The sequence below is a fragment of the Sciurus vulgaris genome (assembly GCF_902686455.1).
Source record: "Sciurus vulgaris genome assembly, chromosome: 5".
Lineage (NCBI taxonomy): Eukaryota > Metazoa > Chordata > Mammalia > Rodentia > Sciuridae > Sciurus > Sciurus vulgaris.
Genome location: NC_136465.1, coordinates 65,858,375 through 65,880,320, shown reverse-complemented (window position 1 = coordinate 65,880,320; position 21,946 = coordinate 65,858,375). Strand labels below are relative to the sequence as shown.

Here is a 21,946-nt window from a genome sequence, read left to right as displayed (position 1 = left end):
GAGGGGAACATTTAAAAGGGTGAATATTCATGACATCGGTGACACCAATAATGGGACACAGTGGTCACTTCAGCAGGGAACCAGGTGGAGTTTTTAATGAAGGATTTGCTAAAAATGCCAGAAAAGCACAAGACTGGGGGCACTATTGGGGCTTGTTATACAAGTGATGGTCAAGAAAATGTCTGGCAACGACCACCATGGGTTTTTCCAGCCACTGCCATGTCTCCCTCCTAAACTCTCCCATCAGAAGGGAGGGCAGTTGCCTGTTGGAAGCCTCTTGGGTCTTCTAAGAGCTCCACCAGACCCAGTCGGGGCCTCAGATTCTGGCAGTGGGGGCAGGGACTGGAGCCCAGGAGATAAGACCCGCCCAGCGACTGTTGCTAGAGGCAAGTAGCCTTTGTTATCGAGCATTAGTAACACAATAGGAGCCCGAGCAGCCAGGATAGTCCATCAACATCATCCCCAGGCCCTGAATCAGCCCAAGACCTAGAAGGGGGAGGTAATGGGGCTCAGCAAAAGAATTCCAGTGCAGATTGTTTTTAGTTGTTAATGTATTGATGCCTCCCCCTTACTCTGGCTAATGGGGGGCATTAAGGCCTAGACTCTCCATTGCAAGAGGCCTTTGTTCCTGGGTCAGGCTAGAATAAATGGCTAAATCCCATCCCCCTCAGCTTCAACCAGAAGCTGAAATCCCAGCAGCCCTTCACCTTCTGGAAAGCCTGGCCAGGGGCTGCTGGGGGCTGGGCAGAGTAAGGAGAGAAGATGGGAGGCAGGCCTATTCCCTTCTCTCTCCACCACTGGCTCAGGAAGTAGAAAATAACTCACCACAAAGAGGGGCAGGATGGAACAGAAAAACTAGTACTCTGTCACTTCTCTCTGGCCCTCCAATCCAATTTCTCAGCATCTTCCCCCAAGTACATCCCTGTCTTGCTCAAGATGAAAGTAACAGCCTTCAATCAAACCAAGGCCCACACCCTCTCAGCCATTTTCTTCCTCCTTCTGTTTCCCTCAGCTTCTGCAAGTGTTGAAGTCTTTCTCTTCAGCCCCATACCAAAAAGGCTGACAGGAGTTGCATAACAGGGGCCAGTTCCAGTCTAGGTCAAGCATCAGCTCAGCCCATCCTAGGGGATATCATTTTCCTCAGAAAGTCCTAACACTGAAGCCAGATGCCCTCTCAGGCTGCTATGATATTCTAAGAGCCTGGCACAATGAGGAGATCATTGAATTTAGGAGCCTTGACCTCGATTGATCTGGTCACCCCTGGTAACCAATGTGATCTTAATCAAGTTCTTTGACTTTTCTGAGCCTCAGTCTCCACATCTGTAAAATGAATTACCATCTTCTCTAAAACAGGGTTGCAAGGCTCCAAAAAGACATTGCAGGTAAAGTGCTTTGTAAAGGTCAAGTTGCCCTTGTTCTCTTTCAAAACGTGATCTGCATTTAGAATCACCAGGAGTGGGTGGAAGAGTAGAGCTAGTTAACTTTGCAGCTTCCCTGGCCCTACCAGGCTACACAGAATTAGGATCCTGGAGGTCAGGGTCTAAAAACAGAATTTAGGCAGCATTTTCAAATTATTCATATGTACTTCAAGACTTTTTGTTTTTGTTTTTGCTTTTTGGTGGTGTTAGGGATTGAAATCCTTCAATCCAATTTCTAGCACATATTAAGCAGGGGCTCTACCACTGAGCCACACACACAGCCCTTGTATTGCAAAGTTTGAGGGCACCATCCACAAGCACACTTATCTCATTTGTTGCCTGCTGAGAATATTAGGCAATATATGATTTGGTGCCAATCTGAGATAAATCATAATCAAGCGATTTATCGGGGCTTTTACATTAGGTCATAAATAAGACAAGAAGACACCTACAGGATGCTAGACATAAACATTACAGGGAGACTAAGGAGGGAGAGGTCAAATGGGAGAGTCTCAGAAGTAGGTGAAAGCACTGTGCCCAGAGAGGAATAAGGACCTAGATAGGGAGGAGACCCTGCAAGGAGATAGGAGAGTTTCTAAGCATGGAAATCAATTATTGTTTGAAGTGCAGTTTCTTCCATATACTTAGGCCAGGCCCAATGCCAACTCTCTACCTTCTTTTCTTTCCAGTACTGGGGATTGAACCCAGGGTCTCATGCAAGCTAGGCAAATGCTCTAACCCAATAGAGTTACATCCCCAGCCTTTTAATTTTATTTTGAGACAAAGTCTTGCTAATTTACTCAGGCTGCTCTTGAATTCATGATTCTCTTGCCTCAGCCTCCAAAGTCACTGCATGTACCACTGTGTCCACCCAGAAGTTCTTTTCTCAAGAGAAGATGAACCAACCCCAGAAAACTAAGAGAATTATTTTTGCTCAGTGCCATGGTGCACACCTGTAATCCCAGTGATTCTGGAAGCTAAGGGAGAAGGTTTGCAAGTCCAAGACCAGCCTTGGCAACATAGTGAAACTCTGTCTCAAAATAAAAACTAAAAAACCGGGCTAGGGATATAGTAGCTCAGTGATAGAGTTCCTTAGTTTAGTCCCATAATCTCCCTCCACCAAAAAAAGAAGAGAAAAAAAAGCATTATTTGTGCCTGGTTCTTATCTACTTTGCTTACAAGCTCAGTGAAAAAGGTCAAAGGTAAGGTCCTCTTCTCACTTTTCAAGAATTCAGAAATAGGGCTCAGCAGTAGAGCAACTAAATAGTATGCACCAAACCATAGGTTCCGTTCCCGGTACCACAAAAACAAACAAACAAAAGCCAGGAAACCTCAAAACAACTAGAAATCTGGACCCAGAGAGTGAACTATAAAACAAACAACAAACCCAAGTGGAGAGAAAGGACCCTCCAGGGCCCACCTCCGTCAAACCTTCTTGAGGACATTACCATACCAAAGGAAAAGGAGAACTCAACCCAGGATGCACAGAAAAGTGAGAGTTGAGACTTGATTAATTAATTAATTACCTCCAATTAAGGGAAAGGGAGATGGAACCTGCAAACTATAATAACTGATCTTGAGGGCAGGTGTATCCTTCATTGTACAGTGTCATAGAACACTAACTCAAAATGGGATAAAAGTCAATTTATGAGCCCCAACCAGAGCTTTTTAAAAAGAAACAATGCAGAAACATCAGCCACTGTACATTACAGTGTTTCCATAAATGTTTGTTTCATTTTTAGATATAAATGGATACATGTGAAAATAATGTACTAGTCAATGTATGCCCAGCAAGATGGCACAGGCCTCTAATTCCAGGGACTCAGGAGGCTGAGGAAGGAAGCCAACTTCAATGCCTGCCTGGGTAACTTATCAAGACCCTGTCTCAAAATTATAAATAAATAAATAAGCAAGCCAGATGCAGTGGCACACACTTGTAAATCTCAAAGACTGAGGCAGGAGGATTGCAATTCAAAGTAAGCCTCAGCAACTTAGCAAGGTCCTAAGCATCAGTGAGACCCTGTCTCAAATTTTAAAAAATTAAAAGGGCTGGGTTAAGCATCCAGTGGTTCAATCACCAATACCAAAAAAGAAAAGAAGTAGTATTGGGGATGTAGCTTAGTTGTAAAGTATGCTAGGTTCCATCTCAGTGCCAAAAAGGTGGGGGAAGGGGAGGTCAAATTGTAGACGTTTTTCCCTCCTTAGGAAAAGGGTTCATCAGATTTTTCAAACTTTAAGAAAACTGTTACTGAATCCCTTAGATTCTCAGAACCCAGTGACAGGACTCATTAGGGATCTAGCTCATCAACCTTCTGACTGTAATTTGGCTTCAAGGAGAAAAATTCCTGATTAGGAAGCATAAATGTGTGGTCTGCCTGATAGTTTTCTCTGAAAACAGCATTCTGAGTTTCTTATTTATACATCCATCTCTTATGAATTTGGTCAATATGAATCAGGTCTCAGGAGCCCTATGACTTCTGGGTACACTTATGATAAAATTTCTGAGTCTATCGAGACTATAGAAACAAAACCACAATACTGCCACCCTGTGGACCCTTCCATAAACTCAAAGATCAGTCACAAAGGTTTTGTATACTCACTAAGTATTTGAATGAAAAAACATACTACTTTGGATACAATGTAGAGGAGAATTGGGGCTGAGTGTTAGAGCACTTCCTAGTATACAGCAGGATCAATTACCAGCACTCAAAACTCATAATGATGATAGAGAGGAGACTCTACCCAAAGGTCACTTTCCCCAAACCTCCAAAATCCTTTAACCAGTTTAACTCTTTGTGAGCCTATTCGATAGAACATTCAGGAATCCTACCCATACCAACACCCTATATCTCCCTGCCCCCAAAATTATCAGGAATGGTCTCTTCACTATACTCATCAAAAGAATTTCCTAGTTGTATGTGCTTATCTAAGACTGCTCTCCTCACCTCGGAATGTCAGCTCCCCCCAGCTCAAGTCCATCTCACACACCTGAAATCTCAGTCATCCTTTGCTTCTGGACAAAATGCAAGACTCTAAAGGCAGATTTTTTTTTTTTTTTTTAGTGTGGGGACTTATACAGAATCCTGTCTCCAACCTGGACTGGCCCTCAGTATCTTCAGGGAATCTTATGGTAACTATCTGGGATCAGTAACTGTCTCATCTCCCAGGAGGTATCCACCACTTTCCCCTTCATAGCTCTTCATCCAGGGGCTGTACCCTCCTCAATCATTACAAAAACACAGGAGAGACAGAGAAGGGTCTTCTCCCTCAGCAACCCCTCCATTTCCTCCAATGCCTGCATCTACCCCACACCAGCCTTTACGAGTCTTTCAGATCTTTCTCTGATTCAAGGGCATTCTCACTCCTTGGGCACTGGGATGACCTCTTCTTTTGTCCCAAGGGGAACATTACATCTTTACTCTCTTTCTTAATTGATGTTTTCATTTTTCTATTAGTGCTAGGGATCAAGTCCAGGGCACAAATTATATTGTGATATTATATGCATATATGAATACATAATAACAAATCCCACCATTATGTAGGACTATAATGTACCAATTAAGAAATATGGGAGCCAGGCGTGGTGGCGCATGCCTGTCATCCCAGAACATTGGGAGGCTGAGAAAGGAGGATTTTGAGTTCAAAGTTAGCCTCAGCAAAAGCAAGACACTAAGCAATTCAGTGAGACCCTGTCTCTAAGTAAAAACCAAATAAATAAATAAATAGGGCTGGGGCTGGGGCTCAGTGGTCAAATGTTCCTGAGTTCAATCCCTGGTACCTGCCCCCCAACCCCCACTCAAAAAAAAAAAAACGGGAAAAAAATCCAGGGTACATGCTAGCCTAATGTTCTACCACTAAATCACATCCTCAGGTCCTTAGGCCTTTCTCGCTTCTATTTTTAACTTCTCCATAATCCTTCCCTATGTGTGCAGTCTCTCCCATCCTAAATAGAAATCTCTTGGATCCTGTGTTCCTGTCTATCTACCTCAACTTATTTTCTCTCAAATCACAGTCACACAGTCAAGGTATTTAATCAACCAAACCTGGTTCCAACTTAGCAACTGCATTTCATGTTTCTATTCCTAGAAATTGTGCTTCTCTTGGCACATCACTGAAACTACTCAATGATCTGCTAATTTCCAAATTCAATGGGCTTTTTTCTGTTTGTTTGCTTACAGTTCTAGGAATTAAACCCATGGGCAGGCGCTCCACCACTGAGCTCTATCCCCAGGACTTTTTATTTTTTTATTTTGAGACAAGAACTCTCCAAGTTGCTCAGCCTGGCTTTAACTTGCGATCCTCCTGCCCTGGCCTCCTGAGTTCCTGGGATTACAGGCAATGCTCCACCACTCCTGGATTCCAGTCCTATTTTTAACGAGTACCCCTAGGGTTTTATGACATAATCATGGTGAGTTCCTTATAGTTCCAAATAGATTCCAAATAAGTGTGTATGGAATCTATACCTTCATTGTTTGTTTTGTTTTTATGATGTTAGGGATAGAACCCAGGGCCTTGAACATGTTAGGTAAATGCTCTGTCACTAAACTATATCTCCAACCCTATATCCTCATTTATATTGCTCCCATTAGTGGAATCGCTTCCCTATATTTACCCTTCAACTCAGTGGACCCATACTCACCTTCCAGAATACACTGGAGCTTTCTTCTTCCTCTATGATGCACATTCAGTCTTTTCCCCCTACCTACCAGGTAACACTATTTCTTTCTTTTTCTTCTCTCTATACCCTATAGGTAGATCTTTATTTCTACAAGAACAGTTGATAATCTGGGCACAGTGGTGCACGCAGATAATCCAGTGCCTCTGGAGGCTGAAGCAGGAGGATCATGAGTTCAAAGCCAACCTCAGCAAAAGCAAGGCACTAAGCAACTCAGTGAGACCCTATCTCCAAATAAAATAAAATAAAATAAAATAAATAGGACTGGATAGATGGCTCAGGGGTCAAGTGTCCAAGTTCAATCCCAGTACTTGCCCCCAACCAAAAAAAAAAAAAAGAAAGAAAGAAAATAGCTGATAAATTCACAATATCTACAAGAATATCTGCTCCAATATGTGAGTCTCCTGCCCAGAAACTGTTGTTCTTGAGAGCACGTGACACTCTTATACAGATGCCTTTGTACACCTGGCACCAAGCACAATGTCTGATACTGACTAAGGTTTAAATGAGTGAATATACTCTGAATTGTCACAATACCTGTATTTTATTTATTTTTATGTGGTACTGAGGATAGAACCCAGGGCTTCACATTTGCTAGGCAAGCTCTCTACCACTGAGCTACAACCCCAGCTAGCAAATATACTCTGAACTGTGAGAGGTTCTTATTACATGCCAAAGAATTGCACTTTCAGTCTACCAACACTGGAAGTCATACACATACAAAACATATTTAGGGAGATTAAAGAAGTTAGGGGGCTGAGGATGTAGCTCAGTGATAGAAAATGTGCTTAGCATGTGCATGACCCTGGGTTCAACATATAGCACCTGAGAGAAAGAGAAGGTTGGATGCAGAAAGATTTAAGGGGACATCAGGGAGGATGTATTTATAATGGGACAATCAAGAAACAAGACAGTGTTGGGCACAATTGTGTATGCCTGTAATTCCAGAGACTTGGGAGGCTGAGGCAAGAGGATCACAAATTCAAGGCCAGTTCCAGAAACTTAGCAAGACCCTGTCTCAAAATAAAATAAAAAGACTGAGGATGTATCTCACTGGTAAAGTGGCCCTGGGTTCAATTCTCAGTACTGAGAATTAAAAAAAGAAAGAAAGAAAGAAAGAAAAAGTAACCATGTAGCTTGGCATGGTAGTCCCTGCCTGTAATCCCATCAATTCAGGAGACTGAGACAGAAGGATTGCAAGTTCAAGGCCAGCCTGGGCAACTTAGAAAGACCGTGTCTTGAAATAAAAGCCAAAGAAAGCTGGGGGTGTAGTTTAATGGTGGAATACCCCTGGGTTTATTCCCTAGCATGCCTCCCTCCGAAAATGTAACCACACTCCACAAAAAGGACCCCACAGGGACTCACCCATTCCTAATATCACATGCAATGAGATCCATGTACCACATTTATCAACTGTCCCCATACCAAGAGCATCATCCTTCCTAAGTGAATAAATTTGGATGTGTAATGGACCAAAACAAGAAAGAGTCAAGCATGAGCACTTCTCAGAGGCCAAGATCAGAACCCAGGAGGCATTGAATATCATGGTGGAAGTGAGAAATGGGGAGTCATGAGAAAAGGGAGGTAAGTAAAAGGACAAAGAGGGTTGTGGTCACCATTTTGCTGGGGCTAGACCAGTCCATCTCCAATTTCCTTGCTCACAGTGGTCCCTGGAAAAGACATATACTTTTGTACCAGAAGTCTGGGTTATACATTCATGAGCACTCAGTCTTCCACCAGGCAAGATCTGAGGGTCAAGACAACGCAAAAGAAAAAAAGAGGAGAGATCTGGGCTCACCGGCCACAACATGGTTCTGATCTCCAGGAAGAACACATTATCCTGGTGGAACTCCTTCAGGCCCTGGAAGATATAGTCTTTGAACACTGGAGCGTGATGGACAAGGCCAGAGATGGAGAGGAAGATGTATTGAAACTTTGTCCGCAGGGCATCTTCGTTGGGATAAATCTTCTCAGGGTTCTTGGTCACCATAGTGAAAGCCCTCAGCAAGCTACAGGATACAGAAGAGGAAATAAAGGCTGGGGTGCGTAGCTCATTGGGAGAGCACTTGCCTATCATGCACAAAACCCTAGGTTCTATTACTAACATGCAAAAAAGAAAAAGAAAAAAGAAGAGCGGGAGTTAAGGAAGATTCAGGGCATTGCCTCCAGGAATCAACCAGGATACATCCTAAAGAGCAGAGACCTGGAAGAGGCGAAGGGAAGAATACTAGGGTTTTTTTTTGCTTGTTTGTTTTTGCAGTTCTGGAGACTGAACTCAGGGCTTCATACATGCTAGGCAAACACTACCATTGAGCTACATCCCTAGTCCTTTTTGATTGTATTTTAAGATAAAGTCCTCAAATAACTGAGGCTGTCCTCAAATTTGCAATCTCATGCCTCGGCCTCCTGAGTAGCTGGGATTACAACCATATCCTACGAAGCCTGGCCAGCCTTGGGCTTTCTGATGTAAGCCCACATCCAGTGGCTATGTAGCTGGTTGCTTACTCTGAGCTCAAGAGGGAGTGCACACCAACCAGGCTCTCCTGTTCTTCCACATATTTGGCTAACCTGACCCCATTGTACTCACATCCTAGACTAACCTCTCTTTGGGGAGAGGTATGGTTATAACAAAATGAATTGTGTCTCCACTGTGAGAAATACAAAGTCCAGTGATCCATTTTCAGAATACAGTATTTAGCCTTAAATATAAAATTGGGATGTAAGAATGGCAGCTGGAGGGGAAATAAAACTGGGTGGAAGGATCTAAGCAGTTAACTCACACAATAGTACCATAGCCTATGGGTGTGGCAGATCCAAAGTCCATGCACTTGAACTGCCCTTTGACAAACAGGAGGTAAGGGAAGAAGTTGCCTGACCATCAGAGACAAAAATCGCTGTTAAGAAACAGTCACTTAGGTAAAGAAGTAAGAGCTCCACATATGTGAGAATGTACTTGCCCCAATTAGACTTTCCCACAAGGAAACAAAAGGAGGTGGGAATAATCAAAGTTATATTTCTTTAAATAACCCAACAGAAGACAGTAAAACCTAGGCGACAGTGGGGAAGATGGTGTACCCCATAGTACTCAGCCAATGAGGAACCAGGGGAAGGACCTCGTGCACTAGGGGATACAATGCTGATGGTAACTGCTGTGGGTGTGCCTGCTCACTCAGACACCAATCTTGCAAGACCATCACTAAGACCGTGCTCTTTTGGCTACACCTTGTGTCTCTGAGCCCCTTTGGGTTTGGACAGGTGAGCATGTTTCTCACAGCACTCCCCAAGTGCATATGTTGAAGTCCTAACCTTCAATGTGACTATATTTAGAGATAGGTCATTTATCTATCTATTTATTTATTTATTTATTATTTATTTATTTATTTATTGGTATTGGGGGATTGAACCTAGGGGCATGTAACCACTGAGCTATATCCCCAGCCACTTCCCCCCGCCACTTTTGATACTATAGATTGAACCCAGGGGTGCTTAACCACAATGCCATATCCTCTATCCCCAGACCTTTTTATTTTCTTTTCTTTTTAAATTTTTATTCTTTTTTTTTTTTTTTTTTTTTTTGGCACCAGGGATTGGACCCAGGGGCCTCAACCACTGAGTCATATCCCCAGCCCTTTTTTGTATTTTTATTTACAGACCAGGTATCACTAAGTTGCTTTCATCCTTGCTAAATTGCTGAGGCTGGCTTAGAACCTGTCATCTTCATGCCTCCACCTCCTGAGCCACTGGGATTTTTTTTTTTTTTTTTTTTGTAAACAAATGGGATACATGTTGTTTCTCTGTTTGTACATGGCGTAAAGGCATACCATTTGTGTAATCATAAATTTACATAGAGTAATGTTGTTTGATTCATTCTGTTATTTTTTCCCTTCCCCCCACCCCTCCCACCCCTCTTTACCCTCTATACAGTACTTCCTTCCTCCATACTTGCCCCCCTCCCTAACCCTAACTCTAACCCTAACACTAACCCTTCCCTCCCCCCCATTATGTGTCATCCTCCACTTATTAGCGATATCATTCGTCCTTTGGCTTTTTGAGATTGGCTTATCTCACTTAACATGATATTCTCCAATTTCATCCATTTGCCTGCAAATGCCATAATTTTATCATTCTTTATGGCTGAGTAATATTCCATTGTATATATATATATACCACAGTTTCTTTATCCACTCATCAATTGAAGGGCATCTAGGTTGGTTCCACAGTCTGGCTATTGTGAATTGAGCAGCTATGAACATTGATGTGGCTGTATCTCTGTAGTATGCTGATTTTAAGTCCTTTGGGTATAGGCCAAGGAGTGGGATAGCTGGGTCAAATGGAGGGTCCATTCCAAGTTTTCTAAGGAATCTCCACACTGCTTTCCAGAGTGGCTGCACTAATTTGCAGCCCCACCAGCAATGTATGAGTGTACTTCTCCCCACATTCTCGCCAACACCTGTTGTTGCTCGTATTCTTGATAATCGCCATTCTAATTGGGGTCAGATGGAATCTTAGGGTGGTTTTGATTTGCATTTCTCTTTTTTTTTTTTTTTTATTGTAAACAAATGGGATACATGTTGTTTCTCTGTTTGTACATGGCGTAAAGGCATACCATTTGTGTAATCATAAATTTACATAGAGTAATGTTGTTTGATTCATTCTGTTATTTTTTCCCTTCCCCCCACCCCTCCCACCCCTCTTTACCCTCTATACAGTACTTCCTTCCTCCATACTTGCCCCCCTCCCTAACCCTAACTCTAACCCTAACACTAACCAGTCCCTCCCACCCATTATGTGTCATCCTCCACTTATTAGTGATATCATTCGTCCTTTGGCTTTTTGAGATTGGCTTATCTCACTTAGCATGATATTCTCCAATTTCATCCATTTGCCTGTAAATGCCATAATTTTATCATTCTTTATAGCTGAGTAGTATTCCATTGTGTATATATACCACAGTTTCTTTATCCACTCATCAATTGAAGGGCATCTAGGTTGGTTCCACAGTCTGGCTATTGTGAATTGAGCAGCTATGAACATTGATGTGGCTGTATCTCTGTAGTATGCTGATTTTAAGTCCTTTGGGTATAGGCCAAGGAGTGGGATAGCTGGGTCAAATGGAGGGTCCATTCCAAGTTTTCTAAGGAATCGCCACACTGCTTTCCAGAGTGGCTGCACTAATTTGCAGCCCCACCAGCAGTGTATGAGTGTACCTTTCTCCCCACATCCTCGCCAACACCTGTTGTTGCTCGTATTCTTGATAATCGCCATTCTAATTGGGGTCAGATGGAATCTTAGGGTGGTTTTGATTTGCATTTCTCTTATTACTAGAGATGTTGAACATTTTTCCATATGTTTGTTGATTGCTTGTAGATCTTCTTCTGTGAAGTGTCTATTCATTTCCTTAGCCCATTTGTTGACTGGATTATTTGAATTCTTGGAGTAGAGTTTTTTGAGTTCTTTATATATTCTGGAGATTAGTGCTCTATCTGAAGTATGATTGGCAAAGATATTCTCCCACTCTGTAGGCTCTTTCTTCGCATTGCTGATAGTTTCCTTGGCTGAGAGAAAGCTTTTTAGTTTGAATCTATCCCAGTGGTTGATTCTAGCTTTTATTTCTTGTGCTATGGGAGTCCTGTTAAGGAAGTGTGATCCTAGACCAACAAGGTGAAGATTTGGACCTACTTTTTCTTCTATAATCTGCAGGGTCTCTGGTCTGATTCCGAGGTCCTTAATCCATTTTGAGTTTAGTTTCGTGCATGGTGAGAGATATGGGTTTAGTTTCATTCTGTTGCATATGGATTTCCAATTCTCCCAGCACCATTTGTTGAAGAGGCTATCTTTTCTCCATTGCATATTTTTGGCACCTTTGTCTAGTATGAGAAAATTGTATTTATTTGTGTTTGTGTCCGTGTCCTCTATTCTGTACCATTGATCTACCTTTCTATTTTGGTACCAATACCATGCCGTTTTTGTTACTATTGCTTTGTAGTAGAGTTGAAGATCTGGTATTGCAATACCCCCTGTTTCACTCTTCCTGCTAAGGATTGCTTTAGCTATTCTGGGTTTCTTATTCTTCCAGATGAATTTCATAATTGCTTGCTCTATTTCTGTAAGGTACACAATTGGGATATTAATTGGAATTGCATTGAATTTGTATAGCACTTTAGGTAGTATGGCCATTTTGACAATATTAATTCTTCCTATCCAAGAACATGGAAGATCTTTCCATCTTCTAAGGTGTTCTTTAATTTCTTTCTTTAGTGTTGTATAGTTCTCATTGTAGAGGTCTTTCACCTCTTTTGTGAGATTGATTCCCAAGTATTTTATTTTTTTCGAGGCTATTGTGAATGGGGTAGTTTTCCTAATTTCTCTTTCTGAAGATTCATCACTTATGTATAAAACTGCGCTGGATTTATGGGCATTGATCTTGTAACCTGCTACTTTACTGAATTCACTTATGAGTTCTAAGAGTTTTCTGGTGGAATTTCCAGGTTCCTCTAAATATATAATCATGTCATCAGCGAACAGGGATAGTTTGAGTTCTTCTTTTCCAATTCGTATCCCTTTAATTTCTTTGGTTTGTCTAATTGCTCTGGCCAGAGTCTCAAGAACGATGTTGAATAGAAGTGGTGAAAGAGGGCATCCCTGCCTTGTTCCAGTTTTTAGGGGGAATGCTTTCAGTTTTTCACCATTTAGAATGATATTAGCCATGGGCTTAGCATAAATGGCCTTTACAATGTTAAGGAATGTTCCCACTATCCCTATTTTTTCTAGTGTTTTGAGCATGAAGGGGTGCTGTATTTTATCAAATGCTTTTTCTGCATCTATTGAAATAATCATGTGATTCTTGACTTTAAGTCTATTAATATGGTGAATTATGTTTATTGATTTCCTGATGTTGAACCAACCTTGCATCCCTGGGATGAAACCCACTTGATCATGGTGCACTATCTTTTTAATATGTTTTTGTATGCGATTTGCTAAAATTTTGTTGAGAATTTTTGCGTCGATGTTCATTAAGGATATTGGTCTGAAATTTTCTTTCCTTGATGAGTCTCTGTCTGGTTTAGGTATCAGGGTGATATTGGCTTCATAGAATGAGTTTGGGAGGGTTCCCTCCTCTTCTATTTTATGGAATACTTTGAGAAGTATTGGAATGAGCTCTTCTTTAAAGGTTTTGTAGAACTCGGCTGAGAACCCATCTGGTCCCGGACTTTTCTTTGTTGGAAGGCTTTTGATGACTTCTTCAATTTCAGTACTTGAAATTGGTCTATTTAAATTGCTTATGTCCTCCTCGTTCAATTTAGGCAATTCATATGTCTCTAGAAACCTGTTGATGTCTTCGACATTTTCTATTTTGTTGGAGTATAGATTTTCAAAATAGCTTCTAATTATGTTTTGTATTTCAATCCTGTCTGTTGTGATATTTCCTTGTTCATTTCGAATTTTAGTGATTTGGGTTTTCTCTCGTCTTCTCTTTGTTAGTGTGGCTAAAGGTTTATCAATTTTGTTTATTTTTTCGAAGAACCAACTATTTATTTTGTCAATTTTTTGTATTGTTTCTTTTGTTTCAATTTCATTGATTTCAGCTCTGAGTTTAACTATTTCCTGTCTTCTACTATTTTTGGTGCTGTTCTGTTCTTCTTTTTCTAGGGCTTTGAGCTGTAGTGTTAGGTCGTTTATTTGTTGAGTTTTACTACTTTTATTAAATGCGCTCCATGAAATAAATTTCCCTCTAAGTACTGCTTTCATAGTGTCCCAGAGATTTTGATATGATGTTTCTTTGTTCTCATTTACCTCTAAGAATTTTTTAATTTCCTTCCTAATATCTTCTGTTATCCAGTCATCATATAATAGCATATTGTTTAATCTCCAGATGTTGGAATAGTTTCTGTGTTTTACTCTTTCATTTATTTCTAACTTCAATCCATTATGATCTGATAGAATACATGCTAGTGTCTCTATCTTCTTGTATTTGCTAACATTAGCTTTGTGGCATAATATATGGTCTATTTTAGAGAAGGATCCATGTGCTGCTGAGAAGAAAGTGTATTCACTCTTGGTTGGATGGTATATTCTATAAATGTCCGTTAAGTCTAAATTATTGATTGTGTTATTGAGATCTATGGTTTCTTTGTTCAATTTTTGTCTGGAAGATCTATCCAGTGGTGAGAGAGGCATGTTAAAATCACCTAGTATTATTGTGTTATGATCTATTTGGTTTCTGAAATTGAGAAGGATTTGTTTGACATACATGGATGAGCCACTGTTTGGGGCATAGATGTTTATGATTGTTATATCTTGCTGATTTATGCTTTCCTTAAGCAGTATGAAATGACCTTCTTTATCCCTTCTGACTAACTTTGGCTTGAAGTCCACATTATCGGAAATGAGGATGGATACTCCAGCTTTTTTGCTGAGTGCATGCGCATGGTATGTTTTTCCCCATCCTTTCACCTTTAGTCTATGGGTATCTTTTTCTATGAGGTGAGTCTCTTGCAGGCAACATATTGTTGGATCTTTCTTTTTAATCCAATCTGCCAGTCTATGTCTTTTGATTGATGAATTCAGGCCATTAACATTCAGGGTTATTATAGAGATATGATTTGGTTTCCCGGTCATTTGGTTCATTTGTTAAATTTTCTTTCTTTATTTGTTTGACACAACTTGTTTCCTCCTTTCTTTGACAATTCCTTTAGGATAATTCCTCCCTTTGCTGATTTGCTTCTTTGTTTTTCATCTCTTCCTCATGGAATATTTTGCTGAGAATGTTCTGTAATGCTGGCTTTCTTTTTGTAAATTCTTTTAGCTTTTGTTTATCATGGAAGGATTTTATTTCATCGTCAAATTTGAAGGTAAGTTTTGCTGGGTATAAGATTCTTGGTTGGCATCCATTTTCTTTCAGGGCTTGAAAAATGTTGTTCCAGGCCCTTCTAGCTTTTAGGGTCTGGATTGATAAATCTGCTGATATCCGTATTGGTTTCCCCCTGAATGTAATTTGGTTCTTTTCTCTCACAGCCTTTAAAATTCTGTCTTTATTTTGTAAGTTAGGTATTTTCATTATAATGTGCCTTGGTGTGGGTCTGTTGTAATTTTGTGTATTTGGAGTCCTATAAGCCTTTTGAACTTGATTTTCCATTTCATTCTTCAGATTTGGGAAATTTTCTGATATTATTTCATTGAATAAATTGTTCATTCCTTTGGTTTGTTTCTCTAGGCCTTCCTCAATCCCAATAATTCTTAAATTTGGCCTTTTCATGATATCCCATAGTTCTTGTAGATTCTGTTCATGATTTCTTACCATCTTCTCTGTTTGTTCAACTTTGTTTTCAAGGTTAAATATTTTGTCTTCAATGTTTGAGGTTCTGTCTTCCAGGTGTTCTATCCTATTGGATATGCTTTCTATGGAGTTCTTAATTTGGTTTATTGTTTCCTTCATGTCAAGGATTTCTGTTTGGTTTTTTTTCAATATCTCTAACTCTTTATTGAAATGATCTTTTGCTTCCTGTATTTGCTCTTTTAATTGTCGATTGGTGCATTCATTCAATGCTTGCATTTGCTCTTTCATCTCATCATTCAGTGCGTGCATTTGCTCTTTCATCTCATCGTTTGCTTCTCTGATCATTTTAATTATGTACATTCTGAACTCCTTTTCTGTCATTTCTTCTGCCATGCTGTCATTGGGTTTTATTGATGTAACATCTAGATTTGTTTGCAGCATTTTCTTTCCTTGTTTTCTCATATTGTTCAGGTATCAGTGGACCGCTGAGATATTGCAGATTTCCTCTATTGACTTAAAATGTCCCTGAAGATTTCTATATATATCCCCCCTTAGCCTTCAGTAGGCTGAAGTCTTGGAGGAAGTTGATAGTGCGGTGCTCCACAAGGAAGCTGCCTCTCTAGGTGTGGTGGCCTTCAGGTGGGGTATAATCCCTGCTAGTGGGCAGAGGTGCCTCCACTTGTTGACCAATGGTCATCCAAAGGGTACCTAGGCTGCGGGCTGAGGCAAGGCCTGTTTGGGCCTGAGTCTCTGGTTTTACCGTCCTTGTGGGGAAACCTCACCTGGCAGGGAAGACTCACCCGGTGGGGAGGTCTCGCTGGTCAGTTCCCTCCTAGAGGTTCCCCTCAATTTACAGCTACCTCCTGGGCTGGGCTGCCTTCCTCTGCAAAGTTCCCAGGGGCCTGGCCCTACTTCCTGGGCCTGGGAACCTCACCCTTCGCAGATGAATCTCCTTAGGCTGCCCCTCCTCAGAGAATCTGCCCACAGGCCTGGAACCTTCGCTCTGCCCTAAGCCTGTCTCTGTGCGGCTCTTCCACCAAGAAGCCTCCTAGATCCTGGGACCCTGCTCTGCACCTAATCGCCTGGCTATGCGGCCCCTCCTCTGAGCAGCTACCTGGGGCCCCATACAATTGCTCTGAGTCCCAGAGACCCGCCACACACCTCTTCCTCCAGACAGCCGCCCAGTATTCCGGTGCGGTCACTAGGAGTCCAAGAAACTTACTGCGTGCCTCCTCCTCCCACTAACCACCCGTAGCCCTGGGCAATCAATCACTCCGAGTCGAAGTGACCCTCCCCGTTCCTCCTCCTTCTCCAGATAACCCCCCAGGTGTTCAGGAGCGGTCGCTCTGAGTGGCTCTGAATCCACGTGACCCGCTGCACGGGTCCTCTGGGCAACCGCCCGGAGCTCTGGTGCGGCCACTCAAGACCAAGCGACCTACCATGCTTCCCCTCCAGGCAGCCCCCCTGTGTTCAGGAGCTGTCACTTTAAGTCCAAACAACTCACCACTCGCCTTCTCCTCTGAGCAGCCGCCTGGAGCGCTAATGCAGTCACTGCGAGTCCAAACGACCCACCACGCTCCTCCTCCTCCTCCTCCTACTCCTCCGGGAAGGCCCCGGTGTTCAGAAGTGGTCTGAGTCCAAACAGCTCACCGCGCAGCTTCTCTTCTGGCAACCGCCTGTAGCTCTGGTGCAATCACTCCGAATCCAAGCGGCCACGTTCCTCCTCCTCCTCAGGGCAGGCCCCGGTGTTCTTAGTCCACACAGCTCTCCTCGCCACTCCTCCCCTGGGCAGCCGCCGGAGCCCCAGTGGTTGCTCCGAGTCCCAGCGCTGTGCTGAGCGGCCTCCTTGACGGCGCTCCCAGTTGTCCGAGTTCACTGCTCCAGCGGGGAGAGGGGCATCTTGCCGGCAGCTCTACTTCACAAAGTTCTCTGCGTTCCGGGACTACTGTCCCATCCGGGACGCCTCCCCAACAGGAGAGAGTCACCCGGCTGCTTTGAGTTGGTCCCAAGTGTCTCAATATCTCCTCTTTTGAATCCTGAGTCCTGGAGCAACATGAAATGCCGCCACCCTCTAGGCCGCCATCTTGAAAACCCGCCACTGGGATTATAGTCAGGCTTCACCTTGCCCAGCTCCATCAGGTTTTTAAGCTTCTCATCCACCAAGTGGATCGTCATCACTTCAGGAAATAGAAACTTTTCTCCTTTTTTGGTAGTTTCATGTGTGTGTGTGTGTGTGTGTGTGTGTGTGTGTTATTGTTGTTGTTTTGCAATGATGATGGAACCCAGGACCTGGACACATGATAGGCAAGTGCTCTACCACTGAGCTATAACTCCAGCCTGAGGCCAGATTTTTATGTATGTGTGTACCAAGGATTTCACACATGCACACTTCACATCACCTAGGACAGGTCTGTGACACTTGCTTTCTGAGCCACCACTTACCTTTTATCAAACTCAGTGGTGTCCTTTAGTTTTTTTCTATGATCCCCCAGCAAAACCCAGTTTGAACATTCTCTGCCCTTAGGGTTGCGGGGAGCTGACTGAGCAAATCTGAACTGCAGAATTCCCTCTGGGGTGATACAGAAATAGCAGTGGGGCCTGTAGGTGACATTTTTTACCAGCCATTCCACACTCGCCATACCAAATTCATGGAGGTGTAAGGCAGCCCCTGGAAATGGAAGATCAGAGAAGGGACAAAGGAGGTGAAGTCCAAATACTAGGGATTAGGAGATTGTAAAAGCAGTGTAGAAGGACAAGAAGTGGAAATATGAATTTCCATCTTTCTGACCAAATTCCTCAGACTTGAACACAATGTACCTTTCCTGTTCCCATTCCAAGACTTCACTGATCCATTTATTGCCTTTGTCTTCTCAGGAGGGCCACAGTTTTCTTTGCTATGAGTGGAGCTTCACACTCAGTGTGGTGATGCAAGACTGTAATCCCAGCTACTCAGGAGGCTGAGGCAGGAGGATTGCAAGTCTGAGACCAGACTGGCAATTTAGTGAGACTCTGTCTCAAAATACAAAATAAAAAGGACTGGGGATGTAGCACAATGGTACAGTGCTTGCCTGGGATGTCTAAGGCCTTAGGTCCATCTCCACCATCATTAAAAAAAAAAAAAAGAGTGGGGTTTCCTTGGTTTCCTCCTTCACTAGTTACATGTCGTGAGTAGTCTCATTCAACAGAGGCAGCATGGTAGGGTGGGAGGGTATCAGGCTTGGAATCAGAAGACAGGGGTTGAAGTTGGGTGGGTCTCTGTCAGCTTCTCCTTCTCATTTGAAGTCTGAGACTAATTTGAGACCTTGTCACTCAATGCTGCAGGGAGGGATATAATGAAATTGAGCATCAGGAACCCAGACCTGTTTACATACTTGTCCTTGATTCTCTTGACCCGATCCCCAACCCATCTCCACCTCTGATATTTCAATCATCACCCTGGGTCGGTATCTATGCAGCTTCTGACCTGCAGGCTTTGCCATTTGAGACCTCACATTTGTCCTTCAGACCAAACACCAGTTTTACTCTGGTGTTCCTCAAAGAATAATATACACTGCTCCCTGTTTTCCTTGTTCCATCTAGCACCTGATCCTGACATTAGCCTCTTAGCAGGTGTCCCAGCCCTGTGAGTTCTGGTGTGACACCCTCTCTAGGCCTTACATTCCCCACCAACTGGGGATGCTACTTTATTGACTTCAGTTATTGTTGTTATTTGAGATGGGGGTCTCACTGTGTTGTAATGGTTGGCCTCAAACTACTGGGTTCAAGCAATCTTCCTGCTTCAGCCTCTCAAGTAGCTGAAACTACAGGCATACCACCATGCCCTGCTAAATTATTTTATTTATTTTGGTACTAGGGATTAAACCTAGGGCACTTTACTACTGAGTTACATCACCAGCCCTTTTTATTTTTTATTTTGAGATAGGGCTTCATTAAGTTGCTAAAGCTGATCTGGAACTTGGGATCCTCCTGCCTCAGCCTCCTGAATCACTGGGATTATAGGTATGTACCACCGTGCCTGGCCCAATTATTATTTTTTTAAAATCTCCCTTTATGCTTGGCATGGTAATGCATGCCTATAATCCCAGTGGCTAAGGAGGCTGAGGCAGGAGGATCTTAAGTTCAAAGCCAGCGTCACCAACTTAGCAAGGCCCTAAACAACTCAGTGAGAACCTGCCTCTAAATAAAATACAAAAAAGGGCTGGGGATGTGGCTCAGTGGTTAAGAGCCCCTGGGTTTAATTCCCAATACCAAAAATAAAAAACAAAAAAACCCTCCCTTTATAGCATTTAAAAAAGAGGTATAAAAAAGTCCTCATAAGCTGCAAACAGCTATTTGGGTTTTTTTTTTTTTAATTATTTTTTTTTTATTGTTGACAAATGGGATACATGTTGTTTCTCTGATTGTACATTATTTGGGGGTTTTTGTGTTTTTTATTTTTTGTTCTTTTGAAGAGCTGGGGATTCAAATCAGGGCCTCCTGCATGCTAGGAAAGCATTCTACCACTGAGTCACACCTCCAGCCCAGCAAGTAGCTCAATAGTTATTTAGATGTACAAGCTTATAATGATTTTTCTCATCCTAGGAATGTGTTACAGTAATCCAGGATGCTCTATCATATTGCATCCTATTTGGTAATAGTCCCTGGAGAAGGGTTAGAAGAAATTCAGTGAGGAAAGTTATGAAGGGAATAATAAAGTTCTGTAGGCCCTGGATGCTGTGTCAGTGAAGACCAGGAATATGAAGGCCTACCCTGAGGTTGAGTCCCCTAGGAAAAAAAGTTTTGATTTTCAGGGTGAAGCAATAGCCACCATTGAATCTTTGCTTCTTAGGTTGGCAACAAGAGCAAAGAGAATTGTAGTTGCTACTCTATTTAGGATAATGACAGCTCCCATGACAATGACAATTCCAATTTTAGTTTCTTCTCATTTCCAAGCACCCCAAAACCATCCCTCTTCAAACTTTACCTTTGGGTATCTTCTTTATTATATGAAACACCCGGCTGTCCTCAATGAGATGCTTGGCCTGGAAGAAGTGCATACTGGGAGGAAACTGGTGTGTCTCCAAAGCCTCCATGATCTCCTTCTTTTTGATGGCCATAAGGTTCCTATTGGCCTTCTTCTCTTGACTATTCAGCAGTACCTCTGACCCAAATCGGATACTTTTCTCTTTCACTAATAGCTGACTTCGTGCTTCATCCATAAATACGCTGGACCTGACAAAGGATATTTCCACAGCCAAAAGCACGACGAGCAGGGTTGGCCACCCAAATGGGACAACCACCATCATTGGGATGCCTGGAAGAGAAGTAGCTCAGAGGATATTCAATAGGACTACTAAGGGGAGTGAGCAAATGGAAATCTGCAGATCTATGCTCAAGGCCCTTGGGTTCAAACCCTAGCATCCTAAATTAAAAAATAAAAATTGAACTCTGATTTTCCTTTTACCATCCATTCTCAGATTACCCAGAGGCAGGATATTGAATAATTCTTCTCTGAGACCCCAGAGAAAAAGACCTTCAGATACAGATATGTAGGGGTTTCCCAAATAAAAGGTCATCATGAGGTCTCTTTACATTGAAGCTTTTGGGATAAGTCCTGCTCATGCATAAAGATAGATATTACATGCTGGGTGCAGTGGTGCACACCTGTGATCTCAGCTACTTGGGAGGCTAAGGCAGGAGGACCCAAGTTCAAGACCAGCCTGGGCTAGACCCTGTCTCAAAAAAAAAGTAGATGTGTGAGGCCCTAGGTCAATCCCTCTTATAAAGAAAAGGAAGGAAGGAAAGGAAGGAGAGAGGAAATATAGAAGACACTGCAATCCAATTTCTAGTTTCACTTTAGGGAGGAAAGGATCACAAGACATTTGAAGAAAATCTCTAACATGAGTAAAAAACACACCATGATGTCAGGTGCAGTGGCACATGCCTATAATTCCAGTGACTTGGCAGGGTAAGGCAGGAAGATCGTGTGTTCAAGGTCAGCCTCAACAACTTAGTGAGGCCCTAAGCAACTCAGAGAGATGCTGCTTCTAAATAAAACATAAAAAAGGGCTGGGGATTTGGCTCAGTTGTTAAGCATCCCTGGATTCAATCATCGGTACCAAAAAGAAAGAAACTCAGAGATAAGAACCCAAGGGAAATAGAGATAATACAGGGGAAGGAGAGAAAAATCCAGATCCATAATAAATATTCTTAGAGGAATAAGAGAGGATAATATGTCCAACAAACAGGAAAAGGATTTTGTAAAAAAGTGAACAGGTCAGCCTCAGGAGTTCAGCAAGACCCTGTCTCTAAAGAAATAAGAGCAGGGAGGGCTGGGATGTAACTCCATGTAGAGTGCCCCTGGATTCAATTTCAAGTACCACCAAAAAATAATAATAATAATAATCAGATGGCCGAGGGTGTAGTTCAATGGCAGAGTGCTTACCTAGCATGTATGAAAGCCTAGATCTGAACCCTAACACCGGGAAAAAAAAAAAAAGAGATTGTAAATTAGGAGACTTTAGGAACAGAATCAACGTTGTATCTGTCTTTAACTGTGAGACCTCAGACAAATCACTAATATCTATGGGTTTCAGT

At 42.3% G+C, this 21,946-nt stretch overlaps 1 protein-coding gene and 1 long non-coding RNA gene across 2 annotated transcripts in view; one reads left to right on the top strand and one right to left on the bottom strand.

Moving 5' to 3' along the window:
• Positions 1-20,660, bottom strand: part of ADA2 (adenosine deaminase 2) — a 37,981-nt gene extending 17,321 nt beyond the window's left edge. The window contains exons 1-3 of the mRNA XM_079140235.1: positions 20,334-20,660; positions 17,813-18,038; positions 7,892-8,102 (exon numbers count right to left, since the gene is read on the bottom strand). Coding sequence (XP_078996361.1) covers positions 7,892-8,102; positions 17,813-18,038; positions 20,334-20,655 — 759 coding nt within the window. The 5' untranslated portion in view covers positions 20,656-20,660. The remainder of the gene's footprint in view (positions 1-7,891; positions 8,103-17,812; positions 18,039-20,333) is intronic.
• Positions 1-21,946, top strand: part of LOC306661353 — an 84,427-nt gene that overhangs the window by 27,019 nt on the left and 35,462 nt on the right. The gene's annotated exons all lie outside the window — the stretch shown is intronic.